At 42.7% G+C, this 13,001-nt stretch overlaps 1 protein-coding gene across 4 annotated transcripts in view; it reads right to left on the reverse strand.

Annotated features, from left to right (window-relative positions):
• Positions 1–13,001, reverse strand: part of herc2 (HECT and RLD domain containing E3 ubiquitin protein ligase 2) — a 60,811-nt gene that overhangs the window by 44,070 nt on the left and 3,740 nt on the right. For 3 of the 4 annotated variants that reach the window (XM_074636729.1, XM_074636730.1, XM_074636728.1), the window contains exons 3-18: positions 12,508–12,601; positions 12,210–12,323; positions 8,373–8,595; positions 7,629–7,729; positions 5,013–5,154; positions 4,817–4,921; positions 4,565–4,736; positions 3,629–3,802; positions 3,096–3,302; positions 2,850–3,001; positions 1,737–1,894; positions 1,322–1,435; positions 990–1,241; positions 715–908; positions 433–633; positions 91–319 (exon numbers count right to left, since the gene is read on the reverse strand). In XM_074636729.1, the coding sequence (XP_074492830.1) occupies positions 91–319; positions 433–633; positions 715–908; positions 990–1,241; positions 1,322–1,435; positions 1,737–1,894; positions 2,850–3,001; positions 3,096–3,302; positions 3,629–3,802; positions 4,565–4,736; positions 4,817–4,921; positions 5,013–5,154; positions 7,629–7,729; positions 8,373–8,595; positions 12,210–12,323; positions 12,508–12,601 (2,632 nt within the window). The remainder of the gene's footprint in view (positions 1–90; positions 320–432; positions 634–714; positions 909–989; positions 1,242–1,321; positions 1,436–1,736; positions 1,895–2,849; positions 3,002–3,095; positions 3,303–3,628; positions 3,803–4,564; positions 4,737–4,816; positions 4,922–5,012; positions 5,155–7,628; positions 7,730–8,372; positions 8,596–12,209; positions 12,324–12,507; positions 12,602–13,001) is intronic. The other variant, XM_074636731.1, reaches the window with a different exon arrangement.

Genomic DNA, 13,001 nt, shown 5'->3' on the forward strand with positions numbered 1-13,001 from the left:
GAGAAAAATAAAATAATTAAAACCTCAGTCCCAACAAATGAGCAGCGTTAATGGACTATTAAGTGTTAGCAGATGTCCTGATTCACTCACCGGCGTTAGGCAGCAGCGAGGACAGCGCCCTGGCCCGTTCCTCGGCGGTGGGCAGCAGCACCGACCAGCCGCTCTGGAGAACTGCTTGAGCAGCTGCTTGCACCGTGTTGAGCACGCCGGCGTTGCTGGCTAGTACGACCACCGTCTGTTTGAGGTTGTTGAGCAGCACGCTGCCGAGCCCCAGGCCCAACTCCTCTGGATCCACCTGGTTACTGATGGCTGCGTGGAGCTGAGGAGGGAGGTTTAACAGATATCAGGGTTGAGAAAATCTAAATCTGCCTCGAGCACAAATGAATGAGACATCTGTAATAAAACATCAGCTGTTGACGGATGGTTTCCTACCTGGAGCCTGAGCAGGTTGAGGGTGGCGACCACCATGCACTCCTTCTCCTGTGGGGGGGGCCAGTCCGAGCTGCCGTCCATCCCCTCGCTGACCTGTCGCAGGAGCAGGTCCAGCTGCTCAAAGGTCATGGGGCAAACGTCCACTATGAAGGGCACCCGCTGCCCAACGGACCACTCGGAGCACGAGGACCAGGCGAAGCTCTGAGAACACACAAAGTGTTACGTGTTTTACGGTCTGTCATTAGAAGCATATAAACATAATCAGTGACGGTTATGCATCACCTGTCCTGGCCCACAGGAGATCCCCACGATGTGTTTGGAGTTGAGCCCCGGCAGCGCCTTCGGCTGCTTCTTGTTAGAAAAGAGCGTATCGAAGTGCTGCAGCTTGTCGTTGCTGCCCCAGCTGTGCACCTCTCCGTCGTCAGTGAGGGCGAGGCAGTGAGTCGATCCCACAGCTACATCCACAACCTTCTTTCCTGTTTACAAACACAACAGACACAGATTAATGTTTGTGTTATAAAAGCTTCTGCATTTATATTTTATAACAGTCAACTCACCCTGTAGACTGTCGAGCAACTTGGGGTAGCGAACGTGCTCGTCGGTGCCGTGACCGAGGCGTTGATTGTCTCCCTTTCCCCAGGTGTACACCTGGCCGTCTTTGGTGAGGGCCACCGAGAACTGGCTGCCGCAGCACACCTTCACGATGTCCAGGTCCTGCAGCTTCTCCACAAGTTTGGGGGTCTTGCAGCCATCGCTGCCTCCCCGGCCCAGTTTACCGTAGTCTCCGTCCCCCCAGGACCACACCTGACCTGTGGAGACACACAGAAGAAGGTGAATAAAACAAACCAACTAACAATTCAGTTTGGGTCAAAGTCTTTCTTGTTCTTACCATTCTCTGTCACAGAAAGTGTTTGAGCATCACCACTTCCACACGCCACATCCATCACCTTCAGTCCCTTCAGCGCTGTCACCAGCATGGGAGTGGTCTGGTCCTCACTGGAGCCTACAAACACAGTCAGATCACAACTCTCTTTCAGTGGTAGAAGAGACAAAGATGTATTTTATTATCTAAGCTGACACTGTGTCCAGTCGGGATGCACGCGATTAGTCGATTAAACGTTGCTATCCTTGCTAGTCGGAACCAGAAATACTAGTCGGTTTAACTTATTAAAAATTATTTTATTATTATTCTATTAATGTACACATTTAAATTACATCCTGACATAATTTGCACTGAAATGTCAAGTCTTCCGTCGTTAATAAACATCCCCAGTGTCCAGCAGTTGAATGCAGACGGAGCTTACCGTGGCCCAGTCGACCGTAGTTCCCTCTTCCCCATGTATAGAGCTCGCCGTCAGCAGTAATGGCAGCGCTGTACGTGCTCCCACAAGCGATGTGCACCACATGCTTTCCTGTCTGTTTCCCGTTGAAGGCAGCGATCATCGTAGGCTCCTCTAGATACCTGAAAGAAAGTGAAGACGGAGACTGAGACGCTCCTCTCGGCAGATACAAGAAGCTTTTCAGGAATCTTTCTAATAAAACTAAAAGTAATAATTTATGTCTCAAGCTTTGTTTTAGTGTTGGATGTTTTTCATTCAGTCAGTGGCAGCTGTGGAAGAATAAAACATTAATACAATGTCCTACATGTGGGATATAATATATTGTATATTTTTAGCAGCTGTTTGATCAATAATTTAACACTACTTAAGTCCTTTCAATCTGCTGAATTACATATAGATTCATATTATATTGGATGACAATGTGGAAATACAAAAGTGGGTTATGTCCTGGGTAATAATGTTGTCACAATACTTCAATAAAATACCTGGGAAAATATCTATATTCAATCCCATTTTCGATATCACGGGGAATAAAATAAATATAAAATAAATAAAAAAGAAATGCAAAAATAAATAAATTAATAAATAAATAAATATTAAATGCAAAAATAAATAAACAAAAAATAAATAGATAAATAAATAAATAAAATGGAAAATTAAACAGAAGAGTAACTATAAAATCAATTTATGTCATATTTGATCAATTAATTAATGACTACATTCATTTTTAATATAATTTTTCCTATATGACATTTATTTATTTATTTATCAAGTCATTTATTTATTTTTGATTTTGGCAGGTTCCATCCTCCATAGGGACATGCTCCACCAGAAGAACATTTTGTACATTTTAAAGTTAAATGCATCAATCTGGAGCACTTTGAGAGCAAAATAGAGAGGCTAGATGTAAGAGCTTTGTGCTCTAGTAAACAATTTACTCATAAAGACATTGGTTGTATAAATATGAATGTGGTGTGGGCTGTTGGAGAGAAGAGAGAGCAAGAGCGAGAAAGCGCAGCTGGCACCCATGTATCGATGGAAATCAAACATCAGTTTGGGTTTTCTCTATTTGCTTACGTGGTGTCTCCGTGTCCAAGGCGACCTCCGTCCCCGCAGCCCCACGAGAACACCTCCCCGTTGGACGACAGGGCCAAGTAGTGCTGCCCATCAGGATGAGCTGCTAGCTTCACGATCTTTCTGGAGCTCAGACCGTGAACCAGCATCGGAGCCTGCAACAGAATAATCCAGAGACTCAATCTGCAGCAGAGATGAAACCATCAGCTACTGAGTAAAGTTGCTTAGAGAGGGGACGTTAATAAACACCTGTGCAACAGAACTGACCAGGGTTGTGCTCTTGTAGTTCTGGGTGTAAACAGCACCGGTACTGGACAGGATGAGAAAGCCTTTTTCTGAACACACTATCTGTGCGACTCCGAGGCCCGACAAGGCTTTACAGTGGATGGGGCCGTTAACGTTGGCGTAAAGCTTCCAGCCCAACAGGCCCCAGGCGATCACCTCCTGCAGGGTTCCCTGCAGCACAAAGACACAGAGAAGGAGACAGAGTCAGTCACACGGTGGCTGTTTATTGATGTCATGTCTCCTTGAACGTGACCATAAAAATACAGACTGAGTATTAACGTTTCACATTTCATTATCTGACGTTCAAGGATTCACTCTTGTGAAGTCTGGTGAACTTCTGCCTACTCCTTTTCAAACATATACTATTTATTTATTTATTTATTTATTTAATGTATTGATAATTTGCTGTATATGTTTACGGTTCATTTTATCGGTTACTCTTGTTTTGTTTTCTTATTATTTAATACAATAACACAATAAGATAAAGGAGTAGTGACCTTGTGTGACGTGGGGGAGTTGCAGTGTGGAGGGCTGCAGGGAGAAGCCAGGCGGTCCAGGTGAGCCATGATCACCACGGCGGTTTGCCGAAGGTCGATAGCCAGGTCGTTATCCTGCGGCAAGGTCAGGTAGCGCAAGAAGCTCTCGTTTGGACTCATCTGGGCCGTGAGGATCTGAAAACCACAAAGTACTCATCAGCTTGATAATAAACCAGGAACACTTGAAGACAGGCGGACTCCCAAACAACACACGAGGAAACAAACCTTCACTTGATAACATTTAGTCTGCAACGAACGAGGAACGGCTGATTCGTGAAGTTGAAATGAGGAGTTATCTAAACGATACCTCCTCATTTCACTACAAACACCTGAATAAGGAAGCAGCTGGCTGGAGGAAGATCACCTGAAAGATTCCTACTTCCTGTTGGCTATACTGTAAGTCATTTCCAGCAAATACCACGTGTGTTTTCTGTTTTAAAAAGTACAAATGTTGGAAGATAGCGAGTATTACTCCCCCATCTTTTAAGTGGTTACGTCTCCAGTCTGATCTGGAGCTCACAGCTGATACGTGGTTTGTTTACATGATGTAACGCTCGCTGTTAGGACACGGTGTCTCTCTCTCTGCGGCCAAGTTGTCTGCCATCATGACGGTTGTTGTTGAATTATTCCTCGTTCAGTTTGACGTAACGTTATATTTCATTTTAAATCAATGAAAGTGATGCGGTGTGACTCCCGTCGTGCGGTGCGTTCAGTGTGTGTGAGGCAGACAGCCGCGGTAGCGCTGCTTTTTTTCTCAAAATCATAATCGTTCCATTTTCATATTCGAATATCTGTTTTTTTCTTACTATTCGAATGTTATATTCAACTTTAGAATATTGGTTGACAGCCCTACTAACTGTACTGATACAGATGTCGGGCCCGGAGAGGACTTTTCACCTCAGGTTCCTCTTCAGGAACGGGCTCCTCCTTGCTGCTGTGGATGTTGTGAAAGCGCTGCAGGAGGGGCAGCAGAGGGGCGCTGGTTCCCTGGGTGGAGCGCTCGTTGTCCATCTCTCTGGTGCCACTTTCCCACAGACGCAGCAGCAGCAGAACAGCAGACAGCAGCTGACTGGAGAAGACAAAATGAGCAGTGAGGTAGCATTTCAACTGCAGGAGGATATCAGCAGGTATTAAAAGGTATCTGGTTACCTGAGCGTTCCCCTCTGCACAGCCAGCTCCAGCAGGATGGCCAGGGCCAGGTGCTGGTCCTGAAGGGGGATGTTGCCTTTGGTGCTTGCGCTTCCATGAACGTCACTGGTCCCACAGAAGACGAGACAATGACGATCAGAATCACAAAAGATCATCCAACGTGTCTTACATACAAAAAGATCAGTGAATAACCAACCTGAGGAACTTTGTGGCCCTCTCAACGACTTCGAGCCACACCGATGAGACGGTTCCCTCATCGAACAGCGTGGCCTCTGGTAGAGCCCGCAACGCATCCAGAGACTCCTGCAGGAGCTCACTGCAAAGATCTGCATCATCTCCTGCAAGACACAAACCTCCTCTGTTTATACACGGCACACACACAGTAGAGACTAGATTACATTACACCCAAAAATATTACATTTAGAATTTATTTAAATTACATGGTTTCCTAAATCGAAAATGTAATTCATGCACATAAGCATATAATGATACACACATTGCAAATTCACTAAAATCACGTCTGAAACAGACTTCATTATTCAACAATATTCCGCAAACAGGGCTCCACAGGGGGGCTGCATCTAACGATAATTGTCGTCTTCAAATGTCCACAACTCAAAGATATTCAGTTTACTGTCATAGAGGAGGAAAGAAACCAGAAAATATTCACATTTCAGAAGCTGGAATCAGAGAATTTAGACTTTTTCTTTCTTAAAAAATGGTCTCAACCTTGCATGAATTTACAGTCAATGACCTTCAAGCTACTGGTATCCAGTCGGATTAAACGGTCCCTTAAAGGAGCTGCAGAATCACATCAATATCTATGATATCGGTACATGTGTTCTTTCAGCAGGTGGCGGCTGAAAGAAAACCCTGTCACACTGTTCTGGCGGTGTGTTCCAGGAATAATACAGTAGACTGAGGATGAGAGGCTGAACTGTCTGTCTGTCTGTCTGTCTGTCTGTGTGTGTCTCATGTTACAGGAAGGCTACAGGCTCTTTGTTCCCACCCAGTCCCTGTGGACAGCCAGCTCTCCACCTCACATCACTACACGCAACAAAAACACAACATCTCTGCTCGCCGAGCAACCATGAAGGACTTTTAGACAAACAGACACTTTATTTTAGACATAATCAGACTGTGTGATTGATTTCTTTATCTTTATCTATTTGCACACACATAAAACCTCATAAAATCCAGATAAAGATAATAAGAAGAAATGTAACAGGAGAGGTCAAGAAGTCCCCGGCTTATACGACGGGCCTCCCCGAAACGTAAGGAGAAAAACAAATTAATATACGACCACAGCCGTCCTTTAAATCACAACTTCCAGCTACTGCCTTCAGGGCAAAAGTACAGAGTCCAATCTGCCAATAAAAAACTTCTATAAAAATCATTCCTGTTGCCATAAAGTATCTGAATCTGTGAGGACGGCTACTGTTTGAAGCTCACAGCACTTTATATCTATTTATTTAACCTTGATTCAGTCCTCATCCATCGAGTACCTGCTTCTCTTTGTGATGTAGCTTCTGTTGTGTTTTTATGTAAATGTGTTTTAAAGAGGCCTGTCTGGATATGTCTGATATGTTGTATTTTAATTAGCCTTTTTTTATTGTAGATTTTGCACATGCAAACTAAAGACAAATTTCTGCCTTTTGTATGCAAAACGTAAACGATAAAGTATTTCCAGCAGCAGCTGCTGTTCACCGTTGAGCTATTTCTCCTTTCATTTCTTATTTTAACTTGTTTTGTTGTACTTTCTTACGGTTAATAACTTTTAAACTTATCCGTGCACTATGGACACTAAACTCGTTGAGTCTGCACTGTTTTCTTTACCAGTTGTTTTCTACTGTTTACTTTCTGACTATATCTTTATTGTTTAATCGCTTATTCATTAGATCTTGTTTTGTTTTTTACTGATGCCTCTTGTTGTTTTGTCCCCCTTTGCTGCTGTAATCCTGCTGTGGGACTAATAAAGTATTATCTTATCTTCTATTCTATACGCTGGGATATACAGGTTTATTAATTGATCAAATTCAGCTCTATGGTCTATGTGATTGGTGTTGTATTGGACTGCATTGTATTAAAATATGTTTGTCCACCTCTCTTTGCGTATGTGAAGGGGGCTTCATTTTGAAATCACAGTTCAATACGGACCCCAGACTACAGACTAAAATGAGAATATAATCAACTCCTCTGTGACAGAGTGATCGTTGATTGTTCAGTTTTTATGCTCCATATATCTGGAACAAATTCACAGCAAATCTCACTTCCTTTAAATCATGGCTGAAGACTTATTAAATAATTTCCCACACTGACACTGCAGCTTTTATTCTTCTATTTTCTACATGTCTTGTTCTATTTTAACTTGTTTTAATTTTCTATTCTCTTGGCTCTTCAATGACTGTTTTGTGATGCGTTTCTTTTGCACTTTGTCTCCATGCTTTTGATGTTTTATGTAAAGCACTTTTTATTGCCTCGTTGCTGACATGTGTTATATAAATAAACATCTATTTTTCTATTTCAGTGTTTCTGTTAATGCTTGAAGCTTCAGAGCTACAGGAAACCAAAAGCCCATTTTTCATGTTGAATCTCCCTGGCCCTGAACCCCTGCAGTCCTCCATCCAGCCGACACCACGAGTTCAGGCTAAAAACATGCTGGCTTGTTTACTATGAGCAGCTTGTAACGTGGTGCAACACATTCAGTACCAGCTGTTAAGCACAGCTCCATTACCATGACAGCAGCTATCACCACCACCACTACTACCACCAGGGCACAATACGTCTTCTTCACTGAGACTGAGATTCTCACCTGACCTCCAGGCTCGACGCAGGAAGGCAAAGGCAAAAGAGAGCGCTGCTCTGGAGCCGACTCTGGCCAGACCTTCAACACCTTTACTGGCCGGACGAGGGCTGAAAAAACAAAACACACAGAGATTAACACCAGATGCATTAGTGAGGAAAACACAGTGTGCACTCATAAACTGAGCTGTAGGGTTTAACTCACACAAGCATGAACAATAAGCACAGTCAGGTACACATCCGTACATCCCAGGAAGAAACTGTACACTGTAACTGTACTGGCTATATCTATAGTTTTACAAGTAAGGGATAATGAGCAGTGCAGTGAGCAGGATCCTAACACGAAGTGGAGGGGTCTTGAATCACTCTGAAGGGGTTACCCTGTTTATTACACTGCTACTTACTAAAGAAATCAATAATTTGACACAGAATATTGATTCAAAAATGATTTTATTGCTTCTGCTAGAAACAAATTGTCCGCTCGCTGTGTATGGTGATCAGAACTGTATCCATAGCAACGGTCTGTTATTCACGGCAGTCTGCTATAAAGAAATAACCGTAGAACGCTGTAATTAACAATCAGAATTGAGTATATAAAAGCCGTGTAATAAGTAAGGGATAATGTACAGCGAGTCGGTCACTGTTGTGAAAGAAACCCCGACAGGGCGATGCCCCGCTCACATCCTCGCTGTGAGGAGACAGCCCTCCAGACCACTGAGCCTCTCTAGAGTCTCTATAGCTCCATTATTAGTACCTCTTGTTGTCAGCAGCAGGCAGTGGTGGGCTGGGGGGCCCCTTCCAGCGGACCTTGTACTTCTCCTCCATCATGCTGTGGCTCAGAGAGATGAGGTAGCGCTCCAGGATGACCAGGCGCTGGCGAAGGCGTTGGGCTGACAAGGTGCTTTTAGCCATCTGACCCGAGAGCTTCTGCTGGTCGTCAACCAGGACCAGCAGACAGTCCTTCAACTCCGTCTCATCTACACACACACAAGGAAGTAATGAAAACTAAACTTATGACTTAATTAAACATAACTTATTTTTCACTTCTCACAGGACAGTAACATAATCATTAAAATATATAACTAATATATTTTGTTTTTTGCATGTTTCTTCATTTTGTTTAAAGCTGGAGTTTCTGCACTAAAATAAATAAACCACGGATAAAGAAAGTGTGTTAAAACACTAACAGCATGGGTGTTTCAAGAAAGGGTCCCATGACTCTTAAGCTTATTACTTGTCGTCTTGTTTCTTAGTGAAAAAAATTAAATTCTCCACATTCAATATTTTCCCCACCGGCCATCATCGCACAACCAGCCCTTTGTTCGGATCTGGTTCAAGAGAAATGCTTTATTATGTTTCTATACAGCAGCGGCGGCGGCGCTGCAGGGGAAGACGAGACGAGCCAAAATAGCGGATCTGAAATCCACTTAAGCTTCATGTGAGCCAGACTGGCCTGAGGTCGTACGAGCCTTAGTACAGTCAGCTGTGCTCGGCTGTCAGGACAGATATGTATCCCAGTCACACAACGTCTACGACTACTCATTATACACGGCTAGAAAGAAACTTGTGCAAGAGAACTACCAAGTTCACAGGGGCGGATTAACTCTTTATAAAATATCTAGCATGGAAAAGAATCAGAGCTCCTTTGTCCTCCCAACAACATCCTGATTTCATAACAACACGTATGAGCTGTTTGAGTGGAAAAGCAGGAAGTATGCTGTTTGGGATGACGGGATAGTTCAAGTGTTTCTCAGTGTGGTTGTATGAGGTTCTTCTCCATAGTCAGTGTATTACTACAGTAGATGGAGTTAGTAGAAACAGACAGGAGTACCATCACGGTAGTAAAGTAATGTACTGCTGTGGACGGAGGCAGCAGCTAAACGTATTTACACACCTAAAATAATCTATATCAGTTTAAGTGTACGCTATATTTAGAATATGTTCACCTCTTTACCTCGCTGTCAGACAGCCCTTTCTGACGGGGAACTGAAGCTGTTATCTATTCTCTCTTCAAAGCCACCAGACTCCATTCACAAAAACAGTGATTATACCTCTCAGAACACAGGAGTAGCTGGTCTACCGCTGCCTCCATCGGTTAGTTAGTTTGTGTTATTGTAGGGCTGCACGATTATGGCCGAAGTGATAATCATGATTATTTTGATCAATATTGAGATCACGATTATTTATTACGATTATTCATTGATTTTAGCGACAACATATTTTCATTGCACATTTCACATTAAAACAGAGCACTGCTTTCACTTCCATGCTGTGCTACATTCCGCAATATGAAAAAATATAGGAATATTTACCCTACCCCTTTTGCTATCTACATTTTAAAGTTAAATGCATCGATCTGGTGCACTTTGAGAGCAAAATTAGCAACATTAAGAGGCTAAATAAACAATTTTATGCTCTCAATTTAGTCATAAACACATTGATTGTATAGATAATATCTATCCCCAAAAAGTGAGGCCAAAACATCTGGATCACCCCCTGTTCAATAGCTGTTAGTTTAGGAAGCGCTTGATTTGATCTACAGCAGAGTTTTCTATGAACGGAACATTTTAAACGTCAATATCGCAGTCGATCATGTTCATTTAATTGTGGGAATTTATCTTTTTTGTCGACTTCTATGCAGGAAATCGCAGACTGTCAAATATTGCCGTCGTCTCGACACATCTACTGTGCACACAAATCCCAATTATTCAGGTGTCTTGAATACATTTTACTGCTGCCTCCGTCTACAGCAGTACATTGCTTTGCTCCTGTGCTGTTACTCCCGTCTGCCTCTCCCACTTCAAAACATCCAAACTATCCCTTTAAGCATCACTGACAGAGCGCTCGTCCATATAGCGATCCAGTTACACCCACTGTACAATCAGACCAGTGTGATTCCTGGTTCAGGCAATAAAAAAGAGAGAGAAGCAGCCAAGTCGCAACGAGCAAAGCCTGGATTCACTAGACATGTACTGTAGATCCTCCCCTCAGCTCCCCACCTCTCAACGCTTATCTCCCACCACCATGACTCTGTCCCACCCAGTCCCACCAGTAAACACAGCTCGGGTCAGAGACGCTACCCTTCGCTGGTCCACATTGTAACGCCTACCAAGATTACACTCCTAGAGGTAAAAATAACCACTCAGACCGGCAGACTGCAAGTTGTCATTTCAGAGTTTCCACATCTCACGTGCCACAAAAACATGTACACAGCAGCGCGGGCCTGACGGACGTGAAACTGATAAACATGTGGCCATGTGTTGAAATGGTCGGTATCGTATCTAGTCGACATTTAAGTGTTGTGAAACCGTCTACTGTCAGCAGGGTATTAATTACCCTTCTAGGAAACAGAAAGGTGTAGAATAACAACAACAGGAGAACGGTGCAGCATCGTAGGGATGTCAACATATCTGACATTTAGTAGTCGCTACTGAAATTCCACGTTTCTTCTCTCGATACCGCGGTAAAAAATAAAAATAAAACAATAAATCCCATGTACGTCAACATCCACTCCTTCATTTTAACTGTTTGCTTACTAGTTTTTGTTAGGAAGTTGAACAGGTCATAATTCCCTCTCTAATATCTATTTCATATTACTGTGAAAACATCTCCTTCAAGATTCTCGTATTCAAGTATGTGCTATAGTTTCTTGCCAAAAACTACATTTGAACACATCACGATAAGGTTAGAATTAACCTTCACCCAATACTCATTTACTACTGAATAGAGCCTGAACGCATCATAATGTAAATCAATTGCACCTCCCGCAAAGAACGTATACAGCCAACAAAGTGCCAAAGTAAAAGAAAATTATTTCTATTCTGTTGTAATATTCTACCGAAATAACCTGTTGAACCATAAAATATTGTATATATATATATATAATAAGCATTTTCAGTCCAAAATGCCAAAGAAAACACCAGAGTTTCGTCTCTTTGCTTCAATACTCTTTGCCTCCCGTATTGAAATCGGCAGGATGAGAGCTAGTTAGCATTAGCTGTTAGCAGCCAGTAAGCAGCTACATTAAGCTAACGTTAACTAGCTCTCATCCCGCCGATTTCAACTGATTGTTCACAATGTAGCATTATCAGGGAATAAATAGGGTATGTCGATAGTGACTTTACTGCATCCCAAACACATTTTAAACACATGTACAGTCACGTTTTAAAAATTTTTTGGCATCAACTTGTCAAAAAATATAAAAGCAAAGAGACGAAACTCCAGTGTTTTTTTTACAACAGCCGCCATTTTGGACTGAAAACGCCTATATTTAAAATTTGTTATTGTTCAACACAGGTCATTTGGGTAGAATATGACAACAGAATAGAAATAATTCTGTTTTACATTTGTACGGCACTTTATAGGCGGACGTTTTACTGGCGTCCAGTCGTCACTTTCAGTCCGAAATGGCGGAAGCGCAGCACTGCTCTTGGGCGCTGACTTTACAATGGAACAAACAATTGACTTTCACTTCTTAGCGATATACGTTCTTTGCCGAAGTATTGGTTCTCGTGACATCCATACAGCATCGTAGCGTTAGTCGGCCACAACGGCCCGGCACATCTTAACCTTGTTGAAGGAGCGGTCTCACCTGGCTGCCGCCCCCAGTCCCAGGTCTCAATGATGGAGTGATGTACAGATGTTGATGTATCCTCCTCCTCTTTCTTCTCTTTGATCTGCGTTCCAAAGCAGTCAGTGCAATCCTCTGAAAAGAATCAAAAGAAAATAGAAATTTCCATCATCAAGGTTAAAAGGTCAACGCTGCCTGGCTCACGTATCATCCTCAGACGAGATGACAGCCGTCCATGTGTAAATCTTTAAACAACATACATACTGTACATAGAGGGTAAATGACTGCTGTAATGTGTCTCAGTGCCTTCACACTGTACCTGGTTGAGCCGATTCTTCTCCATTGAATGTTATCTCCTCATCTTTCACCATTTCATTCCACATCTCGCTCAGTCCCTCTGGAGAGAACGCCCGCTGACGAAGCAAATTACAAACAGAAAATCAGCATGGCAGGTTTATAAAAATCATCTTTACAGTGATCAGTGTGTATTCACATCTTCATGTGTTTGCTCTGTAACTTCCATTACCACATTATCAGGGCATTATAATAGGACCGAATATGGATCCAGTGTAACCAGTGAGCTTAGCTTGTTGTTTTTTTTATATTGTCGTCTATAATTGTTTTCTTCTCACGGTCACATTTTAAATAGGGCTGAGCGATATGACCAAAATATTCTATCCCGATATAGGTAATTTCATATCTTGATATGAAATGACCAGGGTGTCCAGGGTGACAGCACAGTGAAGGCGACTGAATTGATTTCCGGTTAAACAAGCTGATTTTTTTCTGGTATCGGATCGGTGAGTAGACTGC

This window comes from Sebastes fasciatus, chromosome 5 (genome assembly GCF_043250625.1).
Source record: "Sebastes fasciatus isolate fSebFas1 chromosome 5, fSebFas1.pri, whole genome shotgun sequence".
NCBI lineage: Eukaryota > Metazoa > Chordata > Actinopteri > Perciformes > Sebastidae > Sebastes > Sebastes fasciatus.